This window comes from Oreochromis aureus, linkage group 5 (genome assembly GCF_013358895.1).
Source record: "Oreochromis aureus strain Israel breed Guangdong linkage group 5, ZZ_aureus, whole genome shotgun sequence".
NCBI lineage: Eukaryota > Metazoa > Chordata > Actinopteri > Cichliformes > Cichlidae > Oreochromis > Oreochromis aureus.
This window is the reverse complement of record NC_052946.1, coordinates 20253815-20278725: the sequence shown is the minus strand read 5'-3', so window position 1 is coordinate 20278725 and position 24911 is coordinate 20253815. Positions and strand designations below refer to the sequence as shown.

Below are 24911 nucleotides of genomic sequence, written 5' to 3'. Positions count from 1 at the left end.
AAACAGTTAACACAAGCCATCACATTAATAAGCACACAATGCACCAACTACACACTGATGGTATGAATAAAAAACACATCTGGCTTTTGCTTTCTCTGTGCACAAGGTAGGCTATGTCAGTTTGAGGTCATACTTTTGTCATAGATCCGTAAGCATAGAGGGATCCAAACTTCTTTTTTTTTTTTTTTTTTTTTGTCTGTCCCATTTGGTTCTTAAGCCGTCAGAATTGTTGTCTGAAGACCAACAAGGATACCAAATGGATTTATTTTGCCAAATGGATCATCATGGCATTGCCGTATTGGTCCATTTGATCAAACTTTGTTGTTATTATTTATTTTATTTTCAGTTGTTACAGATGGGACAGACATGACTGGGGGATAGGAAAGGGAGAAAGAAAGAGAGGAAGGAAAAGAAAAACAGAAGGGAAAAGGGACAGTGAGAAAGGGCACTTATAAAGACAAAGAGAAAGAAAAAAAAAAATCTCTTGGATCACCTGTTAAGAGAAAAAGAAGAAAAGACAAGCAAAAAAAACCAAACAAAAACAAAGCAACATACTAAACACAACACCATCACGTTAATCTAGCTGAGTGTGAACAGCAGTAAATACTAAATATTGAAAGTTGTTGTGCAGCACGCAGGGACAGACAGCGCACAATGTGCTTTGAAGTAGCAGCTAAGAAAGGTGTAGTTTATGTCTCACGAACAGTGAACACCCGTGTGCACACCTGTGTGGATCAACGCGCTTGTATACAAAAAGGTTTCCCCATGTAACGGTCTGCTAGAGGGTGTGGAGGCCCATAGCCCCGTCCCCAGGGCATGAAGCAGGCATGGAGGAGATCCAGGCTCCAGACATCCAGAGGACCCAGAGTGCGAGAGCCCAGGAGCACCACCGGAGGGGCATCCGTGCCACCTTCCTGGGAAGGGCTGAGGAGATCCCCAGACGAGGGGTCACCCAGTAGCCACGGAGCAGAAGCCAGAGGGGCTGCACTGGCGTGCCCGCCGGCTCTGCCGACAGCCAGCTGTGCCAGAGTGAACCGAGTTGCAGGCCCGAGGCCGGAGGCCCGAGGGCCCCTTTGCCCGGAAGAGGCCTGACCGGCGACAGGCATCGGGCCCCGCCAAGTAGCCACGGGAGTGAGCGGTGCATACCTGAGCGCCCAGCCCGGACACCAAGAACCACCAATGCACCAACCCCTGAGGGCATCAGCTACCAGCAGGGAGTGTGGTGAGGGGAGATAGGCCTCCACACTTGGAGGGCCTGGGAGTACCCAGGGAGGTGGAGTCTAAGACCCGACCTGACATATAGACACAGACAAACAGGCACACACAGACATAAACATGCTTTCCCACCCTCATGCACACATATACAAACACTCAGCACTCACCCAACGTAGGGATAGACATATATAGACATGTACACACAATCATACTCCCCAAACATACTCTATGCCCCGGGTCCAGGTACCCTCGCCCCCAGAGGGGGAAACGGCACCCAGACCCAAGAGATGTGACCCTTTCCCCCGGGGTGGAGGCAAGCAGACCGCCCCAGGCTCCGCAGCAGCAGGGAGACCAATCGGACAGCCAACACCTCCTCCCAGCCCCCCGCCCCGATGGCTAGTAGAGAACGGGGGTGTGTGAAGACCCCATACCTCCCTCCTCCCGCTCATGTGTAGTGTTGCTGCGTGTTGTTCTAAAGTGCATTTAAAACAAGGGAGGGCATGGTGCTGCTGCCAGAGAGCAGCAGGTGTTAGCACGGCCCCTCCCGAGAACCCTCAATGTCTACATGGATTTAAAATTGAGAGGTGGGCACCGGCGCCAGAGGTAGGGTTGAATACACAGACCGTCCTCTGGACGCCGTTAACGTGGTCACCCTCAAGGCCCTATATATATATATATATATATATATATATATATATATATATATATATATATATATATATATATATGTGTGTGTGTGTATGAGAGTGTGAATAATGTGGATGTCTAAGTTGTGAAATAAAATTGAGGCACAGGTGGCCAGAAGGGGACAGAGGGGGGGAATGCCTCCCTGCACCCTGGTGACACACCCGCACCCCAAGGCCCTACCTGTGTGGGTGGGTGTGGTGGAGCGGGAAGAGGGAGGTAGCCGGGGATGGGAGGAAAAGAAGGAGGGCAAGATGCCCTCCTTAGGCCAGCTCCCGGCTGACCCCAGTAGGCACCCCTGTCCTCTAGTACCCACCAAGGCAAGGGAGCCCAGGCCCATCCCGATCGGGGCCCACGGCAGCAGCACCGCTAAGCCCCACAGGACCTGGGGAAGCCCACCCCACCCCACCGCAGAGGAAACTATACCCACCCCAACATTCAATCATCTCCAGACTACACAAGACAACAGACACCCAGGTTAGGTTTATTCTCCACCTCTCCTGTGTCTCTCCCCCACCTGCAGAGTGGACTTCTGCAAGGATGGAACAACCTCCCTGCCAGTTGAAGAGTCCCCCAGTTAGGTCGATGCACCAGAGGCCCCTGCGCCAGGGCTGAGCCCCGTGCACCCACCGGCCCACAACCTCGGCGACACACCGGCGAGGACCCGAGCCCCCAAGGCCCAGCCAGAGCCCCATCACGGAGACGAAGCACCCCAACCCCAAGCCCCCGCCTGCCCCGGATCCACTCAGGGGCAGCCAGGCTACCAGGCCAGTAACCTCGTCCGCCAGTACAGACCATCCCCAGCCCCGCTGCACGCAGCCACGAGGAGAACACCCTCTAAGAGCGACCAGAGCCACTCACCAGGTTATGACCACAACCCCGGGTTGTGCCCTCCAGGATAATGTCTCTAGGGGCTCTCCTGGCGCCTAAGCCCATCCCAACCTCCACATCAACCACAATAGCGAAGGCAGGACCAAACCATGACCCCCCCACCCCACTAGGTGATGAAGCCGATCAAAGGAGCCCAAAGGGATTGATCAAATGTGGTGGCAGAGGCTGTATCAAGACTAATGTGATCTATTAGATGGTTTTTATATTGATTAGAATTAAGATTATTTTATTTTTCCAGTTAAGGAGGACCGTTTTCTTGGCAATGCATAGGGCTGTAAAAACAATGTGGGCTGTGTTTATTTCTGCAGTGACCTCATCCAAGTTGCTCAGCAAGCATACTAAAAGGGAGGCTGGAATGTTACATTTCAGACACTTTGATAAGTCTTCACATATCTCACGCCAAAACTTCTGCACTGGTGGACAGAACCAAAGGGCGTGGATGTAATTGTCTGGTGTATTGCCTTGACAGTGTGAGCAGTTGTTGGAAGATGTAAAGCCCATCTTGAACATCCGATGACCTGTATAGTGCACTCTATGTAGTATTTTGTATTGTATTAATTGCAGACTGGGATTTTTAATCAATTTAAAGGTTTTAAGCATACCTGAGACCAGAAGTTTTGGTCAAAGTTAACTGATAAATCTGCTTCCCACTTTGCAATAGGAAGGATATTGATTCATCTATTTTAGAAAGTGTTCTGTATATTTTAGATAATAATTTGGGGATTTAAGAGTAAGAAAGTGTACCGCACTTGGTGGTGTTTGTAATTCAGCTTGACTGAGGTTAAATCTCTTTTTACTATGGATTTAATTTGTTGATATTCTAAAAATCTTTTCTTGTTGATCCCATATTGTGTAACTAGTCTGTCAAATGGAATAAATTCTGTTCCCTCTAATATATGTTCTAAGTATTTAATTCCTTTACAACTCCATTCTGGAAAATTAATCATATTATTGTTTTGTAATATGTCAGGGTTATTCCAGATAGGTGTACGTTTGCATGGGATTAATGAGGACGCTGTCATTTTTAGAAACTCCCACCATGCTGTCAGAGAAGAGCTGATGTTGATGCTTTTAAAGCATTCATGTCTTTTGATGTTTGAGCTGATAAATAGTAGGTCTGAAATTTCTAGATTATTACATAGTGCCTGTTCTACATCTAGCCAGGGCTCATCTAAGAAGCTGTGTTTAAACCATCTAGAGATGAACTGAAGCCTGTTGGCTAAAAAATAGTGATTAAAGTTAGGCAGATCTAATCCTCCTTTATCCTTGGTCCTTTGTAATGTTTTTAAGCTGATACGTGGGGTTTGTCTTTCCAAAGGAATTTAGAAATACATGAGTCTAGAGATCTGAACCAATCTTGTGATGGCTTATTTGGGATCATTGAAAACAAATAGTTTATTTTTGGCAAGACCATCATTTTATAGCGGCAACCCTTCCCATGAGTGATATGGGTAAAGATTTCCATCTAGCCAGATCGCTTTCTACTGTCTTTAAAAGCGGGATGTGGTTTAATTTAGTTAATTCTGAAAGCTTAGGAGAGACATTAATACCTAAATATTTTATATTTCCAGATTGCAGTGGTGTAGGAGAAGAATTATGGAAGGAGCAATTAATCGGAAGAACTATAGATTTTGACCAGTTGATTGAATAATCTGAGACTCTTGAAAAAGAATTTATCAATTCAATCACCCCAGAGATATTGGTTTGTGAGTTTTGGAGAAAAAGTAACACATCATCTGCATAAAGGCTGATTTTATGTTCTACATTCTTGCATTTTATGCCCTTAATTACTGAATTCTGTCTAATTGCTGCTGCTAGTGGCTCAATAAAAATTGCAAACAGTGAAGGGAGAGTGGGCATCCCTACCTGGTGCCCCTCAGGAGACAGAAGCTGGAGGATGTTTGATCATTTGTTCTGACACAAGCTGTTGGGGAATTATATAATATTTTTAACCAGTTTATGAAAGAGGTTCCAAAACCAAATTTGTGTAAAGTTGCAAATAGAAATTTCCAGTTAACTCTGTCAAATGCTTTTTCTGCATCAAGAGACAATATTATGGTTTCAATGTTTTTGCTGCATGAGTAGTCTGTTAAATTAAGTAATCTACGTGTATTTGTTGATGAGTGCCTACCTTTTATGAAGCCAGTTTGGTCAGGATGAATTAAGAGGGGGTTATTTTCTCTAATCTCTTTGAGAGAGCTTTGCAGATTATTTTAAGGTCTACATTTATAAGGGATATTGGACGATAGCTTGAGGGATATACAGGGTCTTTGCCTGGTTTTAGTAAGAGACTGATATTTGCAGAGTTCATATTTGATGGAAGTCTGCCATTTTCTTTGATTTCCTGCAACATTCTGTAAAAACTGGTGCTAGAATCGTCCAGAATTCTTTGTAGAATTCTGCAGGAAAGCCGCCTGGACCTGGAGCCTTATTATTGGGCATACTTATCAGGGCTTCCTGGAGTTCACCTGGCATCAGTGGTGAATCCAGTGCCATTGCTTGGGTGTCTAATAATTTTGGAAGAGTTATGTTGTCCAGAAACTGATCAATTTCGTTTTTAGATGGGTTTATTTGTGGTGTATATAAAGTTTCATAGAAATCCCTAAAAATTTTGTTTATTTTTTAAGATCATATATTGTATTCCCAGATAAATCTTTAACAGCACATATAGTTGTTTTTCTTTATTGATTTTTAACTGGTTAGCAAGAAATTGTCCGGATTTGTTACCATGTTCATAATTTTGCAGGCGAAGTCTTTGTACTAAGAATTTAGTCTTTTTATTAATAATTTCATTTAATTCTAGTTTTGTTTTATGTAAATTGTTTAATATTTCTTGATCTTGGTGTGATACATAGGCTTTTTCTAAGGATTTGATGTTTTTTCCAGTTCTTGAATATTTTTGTTTTCTTCTTTCTTCTTATGTGATGAGAAAGAGATTATTTTACCTCTCATCACGGCTTTCCCTGCTTCCCAGAGGACAGATGCTGATGTTCCAGGAATGTCATTAAAGTCTAAATATGAAGTCCATTCTTTTTAAAGTATTTGATAAACTCTTCATCTTTGAGCAGCGATGTATTAAATCTCCAGTTTTACTTGGTGTGGTATTATTCTTCTGCATTAGTGTTAAAGATACAGGAGCATGATCGCTGACAGCTATAGGATGAATCTCAGTGTCTGAAATGTCACTCAGCAGTGAGCTGCTGATCAAAAAATAATCCAGACGAGAGTAGGAGTGATGAACATGTGAGAAGAAAGAATATTCCTTACTGTTAGGGTGGAGGGAGCGCCATGCATCGCAAAGACCAAAGTCGCTCATATACTGTTTGATTATATTTGTGGACTGCCAATTACGCTGAGTTCCTGTTGTATTGAGCCTATCCATTTCTTCATTTAGTCCCAGGTTGAGGTCTCCCCAAGAACAATTGTGCAATCTAGGTGTTCGGAGAGTGCACTAAAAACCGTGGAAGAATGAGGGTCATCAACATTCGGACCATATATACTTACAATACCTAGCTTTTGGTTAAGTATAGATAGTTTGACTATTAGGAATCTGCCCTCTGGATCTATAACTGTATCGAGTACTGTGAAATTAATATTTTTATGTATTAGAATTGCTACTCCTCTTTGTCTAGAATTATAACAGGCTGAGAACACATTAGGAAACTCAGGTGTTTTAAGTTTATTCAGACCTGTGACAGGCATGTGGGTTTCTTGTAATAAAACAACGTCTGCCTGTAGTTTTTAAGTTGGTTAAGTATTTTTAACCTTTTTTCCCTAGAGCCAGCTCCATGCACATTCCATGAGACAAACCTTAGCGTGCCCATAGTTGTGTGTTTGTGGCTAATGACATATGCTGTGTGTCTTGCTTAGACGGGTGAGGAAAATGGAAACACATCTTTTTTTTTTTTTTTTTTTTTGTATAGAGAGAAGAAAATGCGCAGCGTGAAGCTCCATAGGTCTGACTATGTGTGTGCATAATAACTAAAATGAGCAAATGTGTGCGTGTGTGTCCTATATCTGTGTGCACTGTGTGGCTGTTGTAAATGTGTTGCCTTTAAACGCATGTGTGTGCGTGATCGTGCAGAGTGAGCATGTAGAAATAGACAGTGTCCTTTGTGGATGGATAGGGAAACAGGTGATCGACATAGTGAAAGAAAAGAGAAGCAAGGAAACCAAAGAGCAAGGTGAGCGACAAGAGAGAGAGAGGGAAAAAGAAATAAGAACGGAAACATTCCAATTAAAGCATTGGCGGAGAGTGACGGTAACGTTATACTAAATTAGCAAACTGATATTACATAGTTAAGCAAAAGTTAATACAAGAGAGTGTGAGTGAAGAGAATAGCGCAGCGGATTCTTATCTGGTGTGCGGTCAATACAGCCATGGAGTGATGCGGGGTCGCGGTAGAGCTGTCCGTCCACGTAGAGCCGGTCCACGGCGATGACAGCCCGGAGCCTTTCTGAATATAACTACGTCGGACTGGGAACAGGACCCTGCGTCGTTCCAGAATCTCTCTGGGAACTGGTCGTTCACGCTGAAGTCCGTTCCTTTCAGCTCTCTGCCGCGACTCTTCACCTGCTCCTTCTGCTTAAAGTGGCCGAATTTGGCCACAATAGGACGCGGTCTCCCGCTTCCTGTCTTCGAGCCCGATGCGATGCACTCTTTCAAACCCTATGTTTTCACCGTGTCCTCCGGCAGCTTCAGCTGGATTTTAATGAAGCTTCTCACGGTCGTTTCCGGGTCCTCTCCGGCAGACTCTGGAATACCAGAAAACACAAGATTATCTCTCATGCTACGGGCTTGTAAATCCATAACGGTCTCTTTTATTTTTTTATTTTCTATGTTTAATTGGGTCACATTTTCGGTTAGAGATTTGACCGAGTCCCGTAGCGTTGCGTTTTCTGCAGCAAGTGTTTCCACCTGCTTCTGGCTGAACTCCAGGGATTCTTTTAGAGATTGAAATTCCCGGTGTAAGATCTCCACCAGGGACAACCTCGCATCAAAACTGGACAATCGCTTATCGATTGACTCCAGGATGTTGACGATATCTTTGCCGGCAGGCGATGTTGTGCCGGGGAGTCTGCCGGGCGATATCTTTTAGATGATGGCGTCTCAGTTTTGGCGGGGAAGACATGCTCTGGGCCTTCTTCATTACTAAATCTTGAAGCACCGGTCGATGTATTCTTGGAGAGCGTCTAAACTCTCCTCGTTGTTCTCCAGGGTGTTAGAGATGATAGGACAGATGTTGTTAGTTATATGACAGTTGGTTAGTTTATTTGACAATACTGAAGATTAAAGAAACTTTGTTAAATTCTAGGCTACCATTCGTTTGTTTTGTTTTTTTCCGCCAAATCTCCGGCGTCTGACGTCACCTACAACATGGGTCCTTACCTTACCGCCGTCACTTCCGTCACTTACCTCCAAACTTCAAGTACTGGGCCCTGTTTCAGAAAGCCGGTTTAGAAAACTCAGAGTTAAAAATGATACTCAGGGTTGAGTAACCCCGAACTGTCCAACTCGGAATATTCGGTTTCAGAAAGGCTGATAACAATTAGTTCAATCAACGCGGAGTTGCTTTAACCCCAAGTTAAGCACGCGCATAAAGCCCTGATTAGTGGAGCACAGATTAAGCGAGTCACCATGGAGACGGAGGGAAAGAAGGCGCGGCCAATGTATTTTACAGCGCTTGAGGCCGAAATTCTGATGGCAGCATATGCCGATAACATGCAAATTTTGCGGAAAAAAACAACACAGCCTCAGCTGCAAAAGAAAGGGAGCATGCATGGCAATACATAGCCGACAGAGTCAATGCGTGAGTGTTAATTTAAAAATTGATCTAGGATTTCCACCCATTTAACACGTTATTTTATTATATTTAATTTTATTTTTATTTTATACATTTTATTTTGTGATGTGATGTGAGCGCATGTGCAACCCAACAGGCCCCAAACGTTCCTGGCAGCAAGTAAAATGAAATATAAAAATGTAGAGGAAGAGGGTCCAGCCACTTCTCCAACAAACCTTTCCTCAGTAAGATGTTCAGCACTGATTTACAACCAACCTAAGTAGGCATGTACTATGAATGTCAATGCTATTTTCTGTGTTTCAATAGCTCCCTGTAAAGCAGCTGTACAAGACCTGTTTGATCAAGAAAATAAAAAATGCTTTTTGGAAATGGAACACTTCAAGCAGCAGAATGGAATGTGAGTGCCATCTATACAGCCAATCACGCCTGGGAACCCTGAAAATAAATGTAAAATCTAAGTAGTAGTATCACCACATCATGAATTAAGTTTTGTTCATCCTGATACCTGCAATTTTGTGGAATCCCTCTTTGATAAATCTTGTGGGTCTGTGACCGGGGAACACCACAAACGAGTACAGGAGACGTTTCAGTGCAACTGTAACATTCCTGACTGCCCGACAGACGGTAGCCTTGGAAACGTGCTCAGCGTCACCAATATTATACAGAAAGCTCCCGTTTGCAAAAAAAACGAAGTGCAATACAAATATTATGTACAGAACTGACAGAATGTCCGCGATGTGTCACATGAGCAATATAAGGCCTGAGGATGTTATTCAAATAAATTATCGATTGTGCTGAAAAACAGTAACGTTCACACAGAAAATCATCAGGAAATGATAAAATGTCCAAACGCGCTCTAATCACTCTCTCCCGGCGGAGAGCTCTGCGGAGAATTTGGGCTTCAACATCTACTGGCTCTTCAAGGAAGGGGCACCATGTCTGACACTTCCTACAGTCAGGTTTCCGACAAAGAGGCGGAGAAGTTCAGGGTTAGTTGAAGTAAACCTGCTAGGGGGCAGGTTAGCTTCACGGAGTGTGTCGTCATAGTAACTCACTCAGAATTAATCTAAACTCGCTTTGTGAAACCGAAAACCCAGAGTTTTCGTTAACTCAGGGTATACTTACTCAGAGTTTGCACTAAACCAGCTTTCTGAAACAGGGCCCTGGTGTTTATTCACACACATCAAAACAAACACAAGTGTTTATTTCCAAGTATAGAATTATTCGCAATCACCATGTGAACATTCTTCCTCTGCCCCCAGCATGTGGTCGTCTAGCAATTCTGTAAAGTAACAATTTCAGTATTTTTACATCTATGGTATTGTTGTGTTTGTCATTAGCATATGGCAGTGCTACAAATCTTAGTGCAAAGTGACTGTACTAACCGATTCTCATTTCGAAATGTCCTTATGATGCCTGCTACAGTGTAGCAGCTCGAGTTAGGCTGAACCCGTTGGCCTCCTCGGCCTCCTCTAATTCTCACTCTTCTCACTCTTCCTGCTCCCTCCATTGTACTCCACACGGACAGCTTACCTGTAGCTTATTTAAAGTGCTTAGGCTGATAGCAAAGTGAACTCATTCTCTAAAACAGTTTCCACATGTGACAGTGTGCCAGACAGTTAGCAAAATAGTGTAAATAATAGCCATAAATGTGCATAGTTTTGCTAGAAGTGTGTTGATCATTTGGAAATTGAGTGTAAAGCAGTGAGTTGTGTTTACAGTTCTGCAAAAACAGTGCTATGCAGTGGATTGTACCTACAGTTTTGCAAGGTGTGTGTTACAAAATGGCAAACTGAGTGCAAAGCAGTGTTTGTGCTTTTAGTTTGGCAAACTCAGTGAGTGGTTTTGCTATAAGTATTAACAGTTTTAGAAATTGTGCTATAAGAATCACAGTTAGGGTTTAAGCATTCAGAAAAAACTGTAATACCAGCCACCACAAGGTGGGCTAAATTAAGATTACTAGATTACAGTTTTTCTCAAATGCTAAAACACAAACGCCAAACCTCTAAACCAAATGACCAGTTGTCTAAACACATTTACTAAATCTAGCCATCATTTACCAATATCATAAACACATGTGACATGAAGACACAATTCACAGAACACAATCCTCCGCTGTCATAAATCTAACCACATTTTGCCTTGCTAAAACACAAGTTGCAAAAGAACTCTGCTCATATTCTCAAATGAAAGCTCATGTGATGCAACATGCTTGCCACAGTCAGCAATATTTGAACACAATGAACACACCTGGCGTCATTCATTACACACAACGACTCAAAATTGAAGACACTTGTTGCTAATGCTGTGACCACATGTATAAAAGCAAGTTCAGAGTGCACAGTTTGCTGAAGATTCCAAACAAACACAATGGATGAAGGCAGAGTGAGGGTAAGAGGAATTCGATGCAGAGGAGGGAGAAGAGCTGGCCCTGGAAGAAGAGGAGCAGGCCAACGAGGAAGAGGAGTCCAAATGAGAGGAGGAAGAGGAGCAGGTCAACGAGGAAGAGGAGGAGGCCAACATGGGAGAGGAGAAGGTCCAGGAGGGAGAGCAAGACAACCTCGCACCATCATTACGGACGAGATGCGAGCAACAGTCATTGACCATGTCATTGTCCATGGCATGACAATGGCTTAAGCAGGACTAAGAGTCCGTCCAAACCTGAGTAGGTTCACCGTGGCCACCATTATCAGGGCATTCAGACAACACAACAGGTATTGTACTCTATTGCTTTCTTTGTCACAATACAGTTTTACAAACCTGTGAAAGTAGTCTATTGGTTTCAAATCAGTTGTGACTGTATTGTAACACATGTCAATAGACAACACGTTTCTTTCTTTAGAGTTGAAAGAATGCCACATAGAGGTGGGAGGGTTGCCATATTTACAGCGGCACAAGAAACCCTTATTGTGGATATGGTTCGTGGGAACAACCTCATCAGACTCCGGGAGATCAGAGACAAATTGCCGATAATGTCAACTTTGAGAGCAATGACGATGTCAGCTTGGCCACAATAGACCGAGTTCTCCGGCGCCAAAAGACGCGGATGAAACAGGTCTATAGGGTTCCCTTTGAGCGCAACTCTGCGCGACACAAAGACCTACGTTACGAGTATGTGCAAGTAAGTATACATCCATGTTCACAGTACAGTTAGTGGACATACTGTGTTACTCAGTGGCCTACGTTACTTCTGGACAATACTGTGCTACCTGATTGACTGTTGTTCTGAACACCTGTGCACTTTCACATTTTCACAGAGGATATTACAGTTGGACGCGATGGCCAGACCTCATGAGTACCTCTTCCTGGATGAGGCTGGCTTCAACCTGCAGAAACTAAGGCAAAGAGGCCGTAACATCATTGGCCAAAGTGCCATCACTGAGGTCCCTGGCCAACGGGGGGGTAATATTACCCTTTGTGCGGCCATGGGTTCGGAGGGGCTTGCCCACCGGCATGCTGTCCTTGGGTCTTACAACACCCAACGTCTCCTCACCTTCCTAGAGGAGCTAAAAGACATCCTCCTGGACCGCCAACAACACCATCCTGGGCCCGCACATCACCTTTATGTGATCATTTGGGACAATGTCCACTTCCACAGAACAAACCAAATCAGAGAGTGGTTCACCACCAACAGTGACCACTTTTTAAACGTCTGTCTGCCACCCTACTCCCCTTTCCTGAACCCTATAGAGGAGTTCTTCTCATCGTGGAGATGGAAGGTTTATGACAGACAACCATACACAAGAGAGAACCTCCTAAGGGCAATGGAGCTGGCCTGTGTTGACATCCCAGCGGAGGCCTTCCAGGATGGATTCGCCATTCCAGGCGCGTTTTTCCGTGGTGCCTGGCGAGAGACAATATAGCCTGCGATGTGGATGAGGTGATGTGGCCCGATGCAGCTCAGCGACATGATGCCGCACAGTGATTGTGGTGTGTGTGTAGTGTGAATAAAGTAAATGAAAAAACTTCACACCCTGCTCATGTTTTCAAGAGTACTGTTGTGTGCAATAGATTCTGTTTTTGCATTGAGTTGTGTTACAGTAGTGTACGTACATGCAGGATTTTCTATAGATTTATACTCTTCATATGAAACTCACAAATCTAAATGCCTAATCCTCTGCAGAGATCTACGACGATCCGTTACTGTATAGTTTCGAAAAATATGCATTGGCAGTTATGAAACAAAGAACCTTCTCACAAATTGAGCATTGTGTTTTCAATTGTTTTGCTGTAGTGTGTAATGATGTGTATAGTGTTTACATTTTTGAAAGCTTCGAGCTGCTCTTTTGGTGTGAAAGTTTGAGTTTTGCAGTGGGAAGGTGTGGTTGTGTTTAGGTAGCTTTAGAAAAGGGTGTTGTGTTTAGACAGTGGGGAACATGGTGGGAACGTTTGTGAAATGTGTTTTAGCATTTGAGAAAAACTGTAATATGCTACAGTATCATTTCTGTTGCTTTAGCTGTTCCTCAGATGAAGGTCAATCGAGGTGCAGTGCACAAACTTGATAGTACAGTAGGGGTCTTAATTCCTAATGCTACTATGTAGCATTAGACAATATATACAATCAAGAAATTGTATATATTGTCACACAATTATTCCAGAGTTCAAATTTTAGACTATATTTTCATTTATATTATTTATAATTTCACAAATCATGTGACTGATTCAGATACCACAGTTTATAAATACACCAGTGGGCTCTGTGTCTGAAAGTCTCGCTGGCCTCAAAAGATGTTGTGAAAAAGGAACTTCAGGCCGCTCGTGTGAGCATGAAATGTGCTGTGAATGCCCACATTGTCCTTCTTCTGGTTTTCACAGAATGCTCTGTCATACCAGGGAGTGAGCTTCTGGAATAGTCTTCCACTGTCAGTGAGGGAAAGTACAAGTCTACCCATCTTTAAGAGTCACTTAAAAGGGCGGCTGAGGGACACACAAACATGTGATCATGTTTAATAATCATGCTTTATATTGGACAGGAAAAAGAGTTAGTGTATTACTAAAAGGGAAACAACTGTTAGTGCAATGGGTGAACGCAATATCACGACAGTCAGGGCATGTGCAATACTGGGGTTTGTGCAATATAATTGATGTGTTTCCGTTATTGTTATCTATGCTGTCCTCTGTGTCCACTCTTCTTGTCATTTGTTTGTTCTAGTATAATGTGATGACTGTTTTTGTCTCTGTTACATGACCTGTAAATAGTGTCTCTGTATGTTTTTACTAACTTGTGTTTAACACCAACCTGCCAGAGGGTCTGCAGATGGAAATTAGCCCAAGGCTATAATCTGGCATATTTACATTTATTAAAATGTTCATTAATATGTATTGCCCCTCTTTCTAAAAAAAAAATAAAATAAATAAATAAATAAAAATATGCATACACCCAGAAACTGCTGATAATAATGTGGAAACAAACATCAGCCTATGAGAAAAAAAAAATTAGTAATATTATAATAATATTTTGAGAAGAAAATGGTAAGTTTACCCACCAAAACAATTTAAATATGTTTAATGTTGTTATCCGCGACCCGGCCCCGGATAAGTGGAAGACAATGGATGGATGGATGTTTAATGTGTGAGTACTAGAAAAGTGGTTTACAAGACTTGTGCAAATGGTATGGGGCCTGTCATACATTTTAGATCACTTTCACAGTTAACTGAAATTCTGAGCACTGAAAATAATGTAGTTAAATTGGGCTACTGAGCCCTCAGAATAAAATAAGTAGAATAGATATAGATTCACATGATTGAGAATTGTTTGTGCAGACTTAGTGAAAGGAATGTGGTGTAAACAGAGCGAGGCCTTAGATAATAGCTCTCATAGATAGATGCTACTTTAGGTACATGAAACTGGGTAACAGGTCAGGGAAATGTGTGTGTGTGTGTGTGTGTGTGTGTGTGTGTGTGTGTGTGTGTGTGTGTGTGTGTGTGTGTGTGTGTGTGTGTGTGTGTGTGTGTGTGTGTGTGTGTGTGTGTGTGTGTGCGTGCGTGTGCGTGTGTGTGTCTGCGTGTGTGCTTGTGTGTGTGTGTGTTTTTGTGTGTGTGTTAGTTTATGTGTAATAACCAGGAACCAGAGATGGAAAATGAAAAACTACATATCTCTAATACATCTCACAGTGATATTTCATACAAATGAAACCTAGAACCAAAAACATACATCTCGATTTGCTGAATGTAAATTTCAGATCTTCCCCCTGTTGTTTTACTTCTGTTACCTGTGTGGATACAAAGTATCATCATCATCAATAAATGTTTTATGTCACATGATTATGTTACTACTACTAGGCAAACTGTAGCAGCTGTGCAGTACAGCAACCAGCTACAGTACATTATTCTTCCTGTATTTTTTCACCATCATACTCTTTGGCCTAAAATGGTTTTGTGTGCTGACCTAAAAACTGCAGCTGGTTGGTGGGCTGAGGGTCAATTGCATGTTGCCTATTTTTACAAGCCTGTGTGCAGTCACAGCACGCAACAAAAGACGAACTGCTAATGTTATTGTCATAACTCAGAGTAGCAGAGCATCATCTACACAAATTTATATACTGGAGTTGTATTATATGGATACATTCTCAGTACTCTGAGTACTAAACAGCTTTATTAAGTTGTGCAATAACAGACAGGGTACAGATAAGATTAAGGGGAGATGTATTTCATAGCCCTCAGTAAAGATAGAGATTCCTCTCTGAAAATCTTTCTGGCTGTGACAGATGTTTTGAAAGAGGAACTTCATGCCGCTCACATGAAAAGAGATGCTCATTACCTGATTGCCTTGGAACATTGGTTATATGTAAAACCCCATACATAATACAGTGGCAAGTGTTGTGATACATGTGTAAATGTGTAAGTCACATACAGTATCCAGTTACAGAAAGTTATGTTAAACATTAAGAAACAAAATAAAATAGTAAATCTATAATTTATTTATTTATTTGCTTGTTTCACTGAATATGGTTTTCCATTTCTTACATGGCTCCTGTACATGGTTAAAATGGAAGATGTCTGGATACATTTTTAGGCATTCAAAGCACAGGATTTCTGAGAAATTTCAACGGAACTAAACTAGAATCAGTTCTTACAAAGTAAAGCCTTTACAAGAACATATATGTTCTTCAGTGCAGTCAACAACATTTCACGGGTGAAGATATGCACACTAACTTTATGTTTATTGCACAAAAGGGGGAGTGCACCATGGTAAAGTGGAAACTGCATCCAGGAAAAAAAACAACTACAATGTTTTTGCAAGCATCTGCGCAAATTAACACAAAGCTAGCCAAGAACCCAGAGTGATGGAGCTGCCAGATCCCTTTGTATTTCTACAGCAGAATTGGTGTTGCAATCACTTTGAAGTCTCTTTGGGCTGGTTTCCATCTTTTCTTTTTGTTGTCGGTTTTGTGAAAGAGTGTTTTATAATTAGGATAGGGATTTGTGTTGGTGTGGGGGACTTTAGCCTAAAGTCTATATTCTTAATTGGTAACTATGAGACATTGCATTTCAGGTCATTTTACTAATGATGAGAAAGTAATGTAACAAGTAGTGTAACAAATTACTTTCTCTGGCGATGAACATACGGCATTAGTTTATTTGAAAAGTATACATTGTTCTAAGCTTGGAAATGACTCAGGTGTTTTGACTGTCATCTTCCAAATTACAATTACTGAAAACAAAACAATAAATATCTAAGAGCGCTTATTAAAAATACTAAAGCCGAAATCATCATCATGTCAGTTATCTTTCAATAGAAAAAAAGAACTACAACAATTCAAGCTCAAGATTTTTTGCAAGATTGCATCTATTACCTGTCACACTTTCCTCACTTTAACATGATTTAGATCATTTTAGACATTTTACTAACAACGTCACCAAAAATGTTTCACTGTGTTTCAGTGTGCATTCAGCATGCTGTATATCATGTCCTGTGAATCTGGTGGATCTGTTTCTTCAGAGATGGTGGCGTACACATGGTAAATGTCAGACTAGAAGAGAAAGAGTAATGACCTTTTAGTCAGTAGCATTGATTAAGATGAGAAGCGGACATATTTATTACTACACCAGGTCTAACTTACATCTTCATTTTTTGTCTGTTCCAAGTTTAGTTTCTCTCCTGAAAGAGAACGACATTGAAAAATTATTGCTTTCAGTCAGGATTAAAACACACACACACACACACATACACCTACACACACACACACACACACACACACACACACACACACACACACACACACACACACACACACACACACACACACACACACACACACACACACACACACAAGTGCAAGACAACATATAGTCCAGTGGGTTCACAAAGTTTGTTTTGTAACTGTATATGTCACAGTGTTCTTCTAAATTTGAACATTTTAAAGGCTCTTTAGTGGTCAAGTAGCTGTCCTTATCACAAGGTAGTAAAATGTTATCAAAGCCAAAGCTCCCTTGTCATACACTGGAAAAAATCAACTATGTTACTGAAAGTTAGTCAGCAGTAATGACTAAATATGCTACAGATATGAAATAAAGATTTGAGCATATTAACAATATTACTGTTAAAATAGTCATCACGTTCTTGTGTTACTTTCAGAAACAACTAGGGCTGTGAGATATGACCAAAATCTCATATCCCGATATAAGATATTTATCATCCCGACAACGATATATATCACAAAAATTTTACATTTTCTGTAAATTCTGTGAATCTCGGGCAACTTGACTTACCGGTACATGAAGTGTTTTCAGCTGGGGGTAGTGTACCTGGAGTCGAGTGTTACATAAGTTGAAACCACTGCAATTCTTTGTGAGTATTTATTACACTGTGTGCTGCGGGGGAAAGCCTGTTCTAAGCTTGATATTTTTAGCACCTGACGGCTCTTTTTAGCTTCTCGTCTGTAAACACTCTGCATACTATTTCACGTGATTCAGTTTATTGGGAAAAATCTCGACAGGATCTTGAGCTTTATTGTGAAAGGTTTATGTGGAAAATAAACAAGCGGACGACAGAACCACGCAATGGTTTTACCATCGTTGTTGCTAACGTCAACACATAAAAACAGTCGCTTGGCTGTCCATAGTGTGGCTATATTAAATATAAGAGCAAGAGAGAAATTCTACAGTGACCATGAAAACAATGAAAAAATATTGCCATAAACAGTTATTAGTTATAGTTATTTTGCGACACCACGAAACAAACGTTAGCATAATATGCAATGATAGACGTTTTCATATCGTCATCCGATATATATCGTTATATCAAACAGCCCTGCCATGTACAACAATTTCACCATCTTATTAGTAGATGCTAGAAAAAACACAGCTTACTATTAAGACAGTTGTCATCAGGTACTGACGTGATCACACTGGAGCCTCCATCATTACCTGCAGGTAACTTAACACAACAGGGAAAAATCAACTTTATATCCTGGGTATTTAAATTGACTGTTTTAATTAAGTGTATTTTTATTTGACTGAAACATTTGTTTACCATTCTTCCATGGTTCATTTTAGTCATTGATATAAAATCACCTGTAACAAAAGAAAAACTCAACAAAATAAAAACCATAATACATGGATTGATAGTTTTATAATGCTGTCTGACAGCTAAATGTATACAATACCTGGTGATGTTGCCTTTGTCCTATACATAAATAAAGAAAATGTTTAAAAATTTTTGAAAAAGCTGTTTGCATTACATTACACAAGAAAAAAGTGTCTGTTGTAGAGAATTAGAAAAAAATATTATGAGACATATTTATTAGGCTTCCTGCCCTCAAGCAAGGCATTTGATTCACTACTGCTCCAGTGATTCTGTTCACTGGCTAAATAAGAAAAGGTCTGAAGTAAATAAGTTCAACTTCTGGTTGTCTGAATGATGACAGGAAAACAACTTATTAAGGTTTGCTGAGAAAATATTCCTTACCTGCTTTGAGGACATGTTTCTGAAAAGGTAGTGGTAAAAGAAATGTCTGATCAGCATCTGATTAGCTTTAAAGTCACAGGTTCATCTACAATTATAGACCTGATAACATTTTTTACATGTGTATAAAGTAGGCATGATGAAGTTAGGAAAACTCATTAGAAATTAAATGTTTCCCATTTTTCTTCTTCAAAATAAGATGATCTTTTTAATGTACTATTATTATCATTATTATTATTATTATTATTATTATTATTATTATTATTATTACATATTTAATGCAGCTATGCAAAATGTATCACTATATTACAAAAATGTCATGAGTTCCAGGTTCTCAAAGTGGGGGTGAATCCCTGTGATCCATCATAATGTTGTACTATAAGCACAGGAGATAGCCACATTGATTTTTTTTTTTTTTTTTTTTTTCAGAGCAAATTTTTCATTTGCTTGTTCATGGCATAGATTAAGTGAAACAATCATTGGTACCATGGGCGTTTTATCTGTTTTCTGATCATTCATAAGAGAATTTTTTTAAAATACATATTTTGGTTAAACTTTCAAAGGTAATATTATCTTATTTTTGGTTGACAGGCAGATTCTATCTCTAAAAAACATAAACATAAAAAGTTGTATGCTTTCATGTGTGCCCTCACCACTTCTTCTTTTGAATGTGAGAAGCCCCAGCACCAGTAAGATGATACCCATGGTTACTCCAAATCCAGTCACAGCTACCGCCAACTTCCATATCGATGCTTCTGCTTTGAAAGCCAAACAAGAGTTTCACTTCTAACTCAAAACCAAAACAATTAAAAGTAGACACAGTTGGTCCAGACAAACTGTCTAAAAAACTGAGACATTAATACATCATTATTTTTTTTTATTAATTCTATTAATAACTATAATGCCATGTACAAAGTGAAAGAGTTGAAGACATTGTCGTTTACCTACCTGATTGTAATATTTTTGAAGAGCAGTTTACTTTATTGTCAGGCTGGCGTGCCTGACCTACTAAAATGAAACATTGACTAATAGTGAAACTCATGTGATAACATCTTTTAAAGGTCATTTTTCTTTCAGTTCTTTTTAAAGCAGCGGTCACACTAATAGCAGTTTAGGATAAGCAATAACTGATACTTTAGGATATAAATATATGATAAATATTACAATGTTATATACACTATATCACCAAAGGTTTTATTTATATGGTGTTAAATTGCAACAAGAGTACCTTTATAGGATGCCCCTAATCTAGACATGAAATCTCCTAGCTACTAAATATTCCACAGTCTGTTAGTGGCATTATGACAAAAAGGAAACAACTGGGAATGACAGCAAAGTGGTAGGTAACATAAAATCAGAAATTTGGGTCAGCAAATACTCCCCCTGTCCTGTGTGCAGTTTGTCTAGTTTTGCTTCCCCTTGTCTCGTTAGGTCTGATTTGTCCCAGCTGTGTTCCCACCTGTTCCCCATCCTTTCGTTATCCTTCTGTATATTTAAGTCCTTTGTCTTCCTCTGTTCAGGGTCATGTCATCTGTTGGCTTTTGTGCCATGTCTCATGTTCCAGGTATCTTTGTATCCACGCTAAGTTTCATGTTTAGGGTTTTTCATGTTTATTTTTAGTTTTCCCAGTTTAGGTTATTGTTTATTCTCGTCTTTATTTGCCTTGCTTTGTATTTTTCCATCAGCCATATTAAACGGCTCAATTTTTGTTAATTCAAGTTTTGGGTCCACTATACACAATAGTTAGTCTGCTTCTGCATACTGTGACACATTTTGAAAATTTTCATTCTTCCAACTTTGTGAGAACAGTTTGTGGATGTCCCCTTCCTGTTCCAACATGAACATGACCATAAAGACTTGGATGGGTCAGTTTGGTTTGGAATGACTTGACTGCCCTGAATAGAGTCTTGACCTAAACCTGACTGAATACCTTTGGGATAAATTAAAGTAGAGATTCCAGGCCGGGCCTTCTTGTCCAGCAGAAGTGTCTGATCTCAAAATGTGCTAATGGAAGTTCCTATAAATGCATCCCTAAACCTTGCAGAAAGCTTTCCTAGAAGAGTTGAAGCTGTTATGGCTGCAAACAGTGGGCCAACTAAATTCTAAACCCTATGGTGTGAAAAATCACTCCACAGGGTTTAGAATGATTAGGAATGGGATGGCACTCCAGTTCATATGGATGTGAAGGCACTTTTGATCATTGCAAAAAAGTTGTTTCTGTTCATCTTGATGTAACGTTTTCAGTGGGAGAAACTTTTCATCACTCATTCAAATGACCTCTCAGCTGACTACAGGTTTCCCCAACCTTATAAACAGTACATCTGTATAATGACTGAAATTAACATCACTGACGAACAATGAGCCGTGAGGTAAGTTTCATTTTTGGTAATATAGTGTATGTTGCCAGAGGTGGCATACGACATGGGTGGAAGTATGAGACCAAGTAAAAGTTGGACCTGGTGAAAAAATTTTACTTTTGAAATAACAAATAAAATAGATGACTTTTATAATATTTTTTTATATATGTACAGTTTAACTGTACTTTGTCTTACCTTTGACTGTAGTAATAGTCGTTGTAGCATTAGTCTTGTATGAATCTGTTTAGAAAAAAAATATTTGGATCAAAATTTTAAAAAGCTGCCTAAGGTTGTTAAGTGTATTTGCACAGTTAGTTTGAAATAACATATACTGCAATAGTTGATTAATGTGTTAGCTTTTTTTTTAAGTTGGTTTGCATTAATGTAGAAATATATTTGTACAATATTTTAGAATTCTACTGTCCCTGCAGTTACCTGCAGGAGAATTCACAGACGTGGTAGGACTGGAAGCGCTAGCACTGCTGAGACTCGACTCTGTTTCAAAAAATGCACAAAAGCTGAGCTTCTTTAAAGAAGTGGTGTGTGATGATGTTCTGGATTATATTTCAATGTATTGCCTGTCCTACATGTGGGCAGACTAAATACCACTTTTGTGCTGGTCATTCTTGATTCTACAGTTTAAAAAAAACAACTATGATAATGAATATTCATAATAAAGAATATTAAACACACAAAATATCTCCAGATAAAATGTATCTGGTGATTTGCATCAGTGTTGGAGACCAAAGGTTTGTGACCAAGTGCCAGAAAATTAGTAACTTCATTTCAACATCAGCTATAGCCCTGGTGACAAAGTACTGCCATTTATTTAAGCTGCTGAACATGGTGAATATTTACTGTTCCTGATAAACATCAGAGTTCACGTTAAGATTTTTTTTTTTTTTTTTTTACATTCTGAGAATTTAATCACACTCACTGTATGCATGGTCAATAGATCAGTGTCTGTCCTGCTGAAATAAAACAAGGACATTTCAATTTATCTACGCATTATTGATGCACTCGGTCTCACCTGTAGTACTGTCTCGTGAGGTTATATACTCAGTTGTTTTGACAGGAGTGTTCACACCAGTTGTAGGGCTGAGATTAAGAGCAGCCAGTCCTTTAAGATAGAAAAATATCAAATAAATACTATAATGTCACATATGCTGCTATTCTCTGTAAAGAAATTCCTGCTTCTTTTTTTTCTTTACATTATTCAAACCAAGTATAGGGAATGAAATGCCAAATGGTGTTTCCTGGTGTATGTCTGACAACTTTTGCATAATTTAAAGGAGAACTATGTTAAACAAGTATTTGAAATGTTAGACATTGTTTTAGTCTCCAGAATATTTAGTTTGAAAAATAATATATAACAGAAAAATTAAATGTCTCATCTTTAATTTGAGCAGCTTTACATTATCACAGAAAAAATATTTACTACTTTACTAATACCACAGCAGTAATTTATTTACCTGATGGTGAGTTCACTGAAGTGGTAGAAGTTGAAGCACTGGGTCTGCTGAGACTTGATTCTGCTTCATAAATGGACAATAAAATGTTAAAGATATTTTAAAGAAGTGATGTGTGATGATGCTCTGGGTTGTTAGTTAAGTGTACTGTGTGTCCTACCTGTGGTCATGATAGATGATGGTTTGTTGATCTTTGGTGATTCACTTTCCAGAATAGCTACAGTAAAAGGAAATGGGTTTGTGTACAAATAAAGGTTTTGTTATTACTGCAATCAATTCAAAAGTGATTCAAAAATCTTGAAAACACATTTACTATTTTATTACATGTCACAATGGGAGTGTCAGGTGAGCCACAATTGTTGGTGTATACTGAAATATCTGGTAGTGTTGTTAAATTAGTAGATGTTCATGGCCCTGAGATAATGAATACAAACAGGTTTCGGCATTGAAGCAAATTTTACTTGAGATGTTTAGTGAAATGTGTTTTGCTAACAAAATGTGTTCTGTTGAAATTGCTCCCTTTAAGTCCTGTTCTGATCACTTTCACTTGATTTTATAAAGCACAACCCCATGAATTTTGAAAGCATACTTGTACACTGTAGACTCTTCTGCTAATGAAACTTTTTTGTTCACCTAAATACAATATTTATTTTAGGTTTAAAAAAATTTGGCCAGCTGTAGATGTGGAAACAAATGTTTTAGCTATCTTTCAGTTCTGTCCTTTCCATTTTATTTATTTATTCTTTAGATACAATTATAGTTTTTTTTTTTTTTTTAAAGTAACCTTTCAGCAAATCTTTGAAAGGTTGATGTATTTTGAAAGTTTATAGGTTTGTTTACCTAACAAACCTATAGTATAAGTATCATGAGCAGGGTCGTGTGAACTCCCACGCTCAGATACTAGAGTTGCATCAGGAAGTGTTTTCAGTTCTAGAAATTCATCCCACACCAAAAATATTATTTTTAACCTCACAAGGGTATTGTAATTTGGTAGACAGGAAAATTCCAATTGCCTAAATTCGGTACTTAATAAATTCAACAATAATGACAACAATGAATGAATACAGGTCCATCAGGTCCATCAGGTCAAAGACAAACAGACTCAAGACAAACAGAGGACAAACAGACTCAACAGAAGTTTTTACCCACAGGCTGTAAAACATGCCCTACCTCCACCCTGACTGGAGGATAACTGCACTGCCAACACTCCTGGACATTACACCTTATTTATAAACCATATTTCTACTATTTTAATATACTTCAATGCAACCAACATCCCTACCTCTTTAAACTGTATTTACTATAACCTTATTTAGTATAGTTGCAAAAGCACCCCCTGGCCCAAAGAAGGAGGCTTGCTAGTCCTCTCCCAATGCCACCATCTGTGGAGGAGCAGGAGCGACCGCAGTGGTACACTTATATATACTTTGATTGCTCCCTTCAAGTCCTCTCTGCTGTCTCTCCGCAGGTACCCGTGGCCGCAGCTACCGCATCGACCCACAGGGGTCACACAGACTTCAGGGCAGGAGTGTTGGGGGTGCAGGTGACTGTCCACTAATGCAGACACTCCTGTAGCTGGTGCCCCAACATCTTCCCCGGTCCAGGAGGGACGTACAGTGTTACGTAAGGTGCCAGGGGGGTATGCGCCAGGCTATGGTGGATTCGGCCTGCATGCAGACTCTGATCCACCAAACCTGGTTCAGCCAGGGGCATTGCTGGAGGCAGAGTGGGTGGAGGTCAGGTATGTGCATGGGAACATTCATACATATCCCATAGTGCCACTGCAAATTAAAGACACGGGAAAGACACACAGCGTAAAGGCTGCAGTAAGCTCACACCTGGCGCAGCATAACCTGTTGTGGCAGTGTGTGGGGATACATTCATGACCCTAAGCGGCGTGTAGTGTCTGCACTGCACTCAACTCTGATGCGAGGTTGTCCAGCACTGTCTCATGGTAGGAGGAGATAGCAGGGCCTTCTTGGGAGGTCCCTCAGCCTCCAGTCATGCACTCCATGGAAGATTTCCCACTTGAGCAGTCTTGTGATGGCACCGTACGCCCAGCCTTTGACCAAGTGATGAAAATTGATGGTCACTTGGTGCACCCTGAAGTAGCACAAACCTAGCAGCATTTTGTGTTGTTGAAAGATAGGCTTTATCGGGTGTATCGTGACACTCGCACAAGAGAGGAACACACATAGTTGTTAGTGCCAAAAAGCAACAGGGAAATGCTTTTCCAGCCTGCTCATTATAACCCCATGGCAGGGCATATGGAATATTATAAATCTTTGGAGCGAATAATAGCCCAATTTTATTGGCAAGGGTAAAACAGCTGGACATTCCAAAAGCGTCTTTGCGCCTGTTACAATTAATGGAGGTCCCGTTTGAGCACATTAGCATGCACTCAAACTTTTATACTGTAAACGGGTGCCTCGAACAGAGGGCGGGGGGGCATTTTCTCTCTGCGACCACCTGGTTGTTTACATCAGATAGAAGCTGTCAGAGCAAGAGACAGTTGGGGCGGGAGGACGCTGGATATTGAGTGCCTGGCCATCCGGTGGGCAGTCGACTCTTCATTATTACCTCC

General features: G+C 40.5%; 1 protein-coding gene across 2 annotated transcripts in view; it reads right to left on the bottom strand.

Annotated features, from left to right (window-relative positions):
• LOC120440399 (location of vulva defective 1-like) overlaps positions 1-24911 on the bottom strand; it is a 59191-nt gene that overhangs the window by 30238 nt on the left and 4042 nt on the right. Inside the window, exons 8-20 of one of the 2 annotated variants that reach the window (XM_039612799.1) lie at positions 22488-22544; positions 22331-22393; positions 21889-21978; positions 21294-21353; positions 21054-21098; positions 19155-19259; positions 18505-18523; positions 18203-18222; positions 18070-18110; positions 17907-17973; positions 17307-17342; positions 16658-16695; positions 15499-16567 (exon numbers count right to left, since the gene is read on the bottom strand). The exons of the other annotated variant lie outside the window; for it this stretch is intronic. Coding sequence (XP_039468733.1) covers positions 16475-16567; positions 16658-16695; positions 17307-17342; positions 17907-17973; positions 18070-18110; positions 18203-18222; positions 18505-18523; positions 19155-19259; positions 21054-21098; positions 21294-21353; positions 21889-21978; positions 22331-22393; positions 22488-22544 — 734 coding nt within the window. The 3' untranslated portion in view covers positions 15499-16474. Of the gene's footprint in view, positions 1-15498; positions 16568-16657; positions 16696-17306; positions 17343-17906; positions 17974-18069; positions 18111-18202; positions 18223-18504; positions 18524-19154; positions 19260-21053; positions 21099-21293; positions 21354-21888; positions 21979-22330; positions 22394-22487; positions 22545-24911 lie in introns of those variants that run through there. 2 annotated transcript variants of the gene reach the window in all.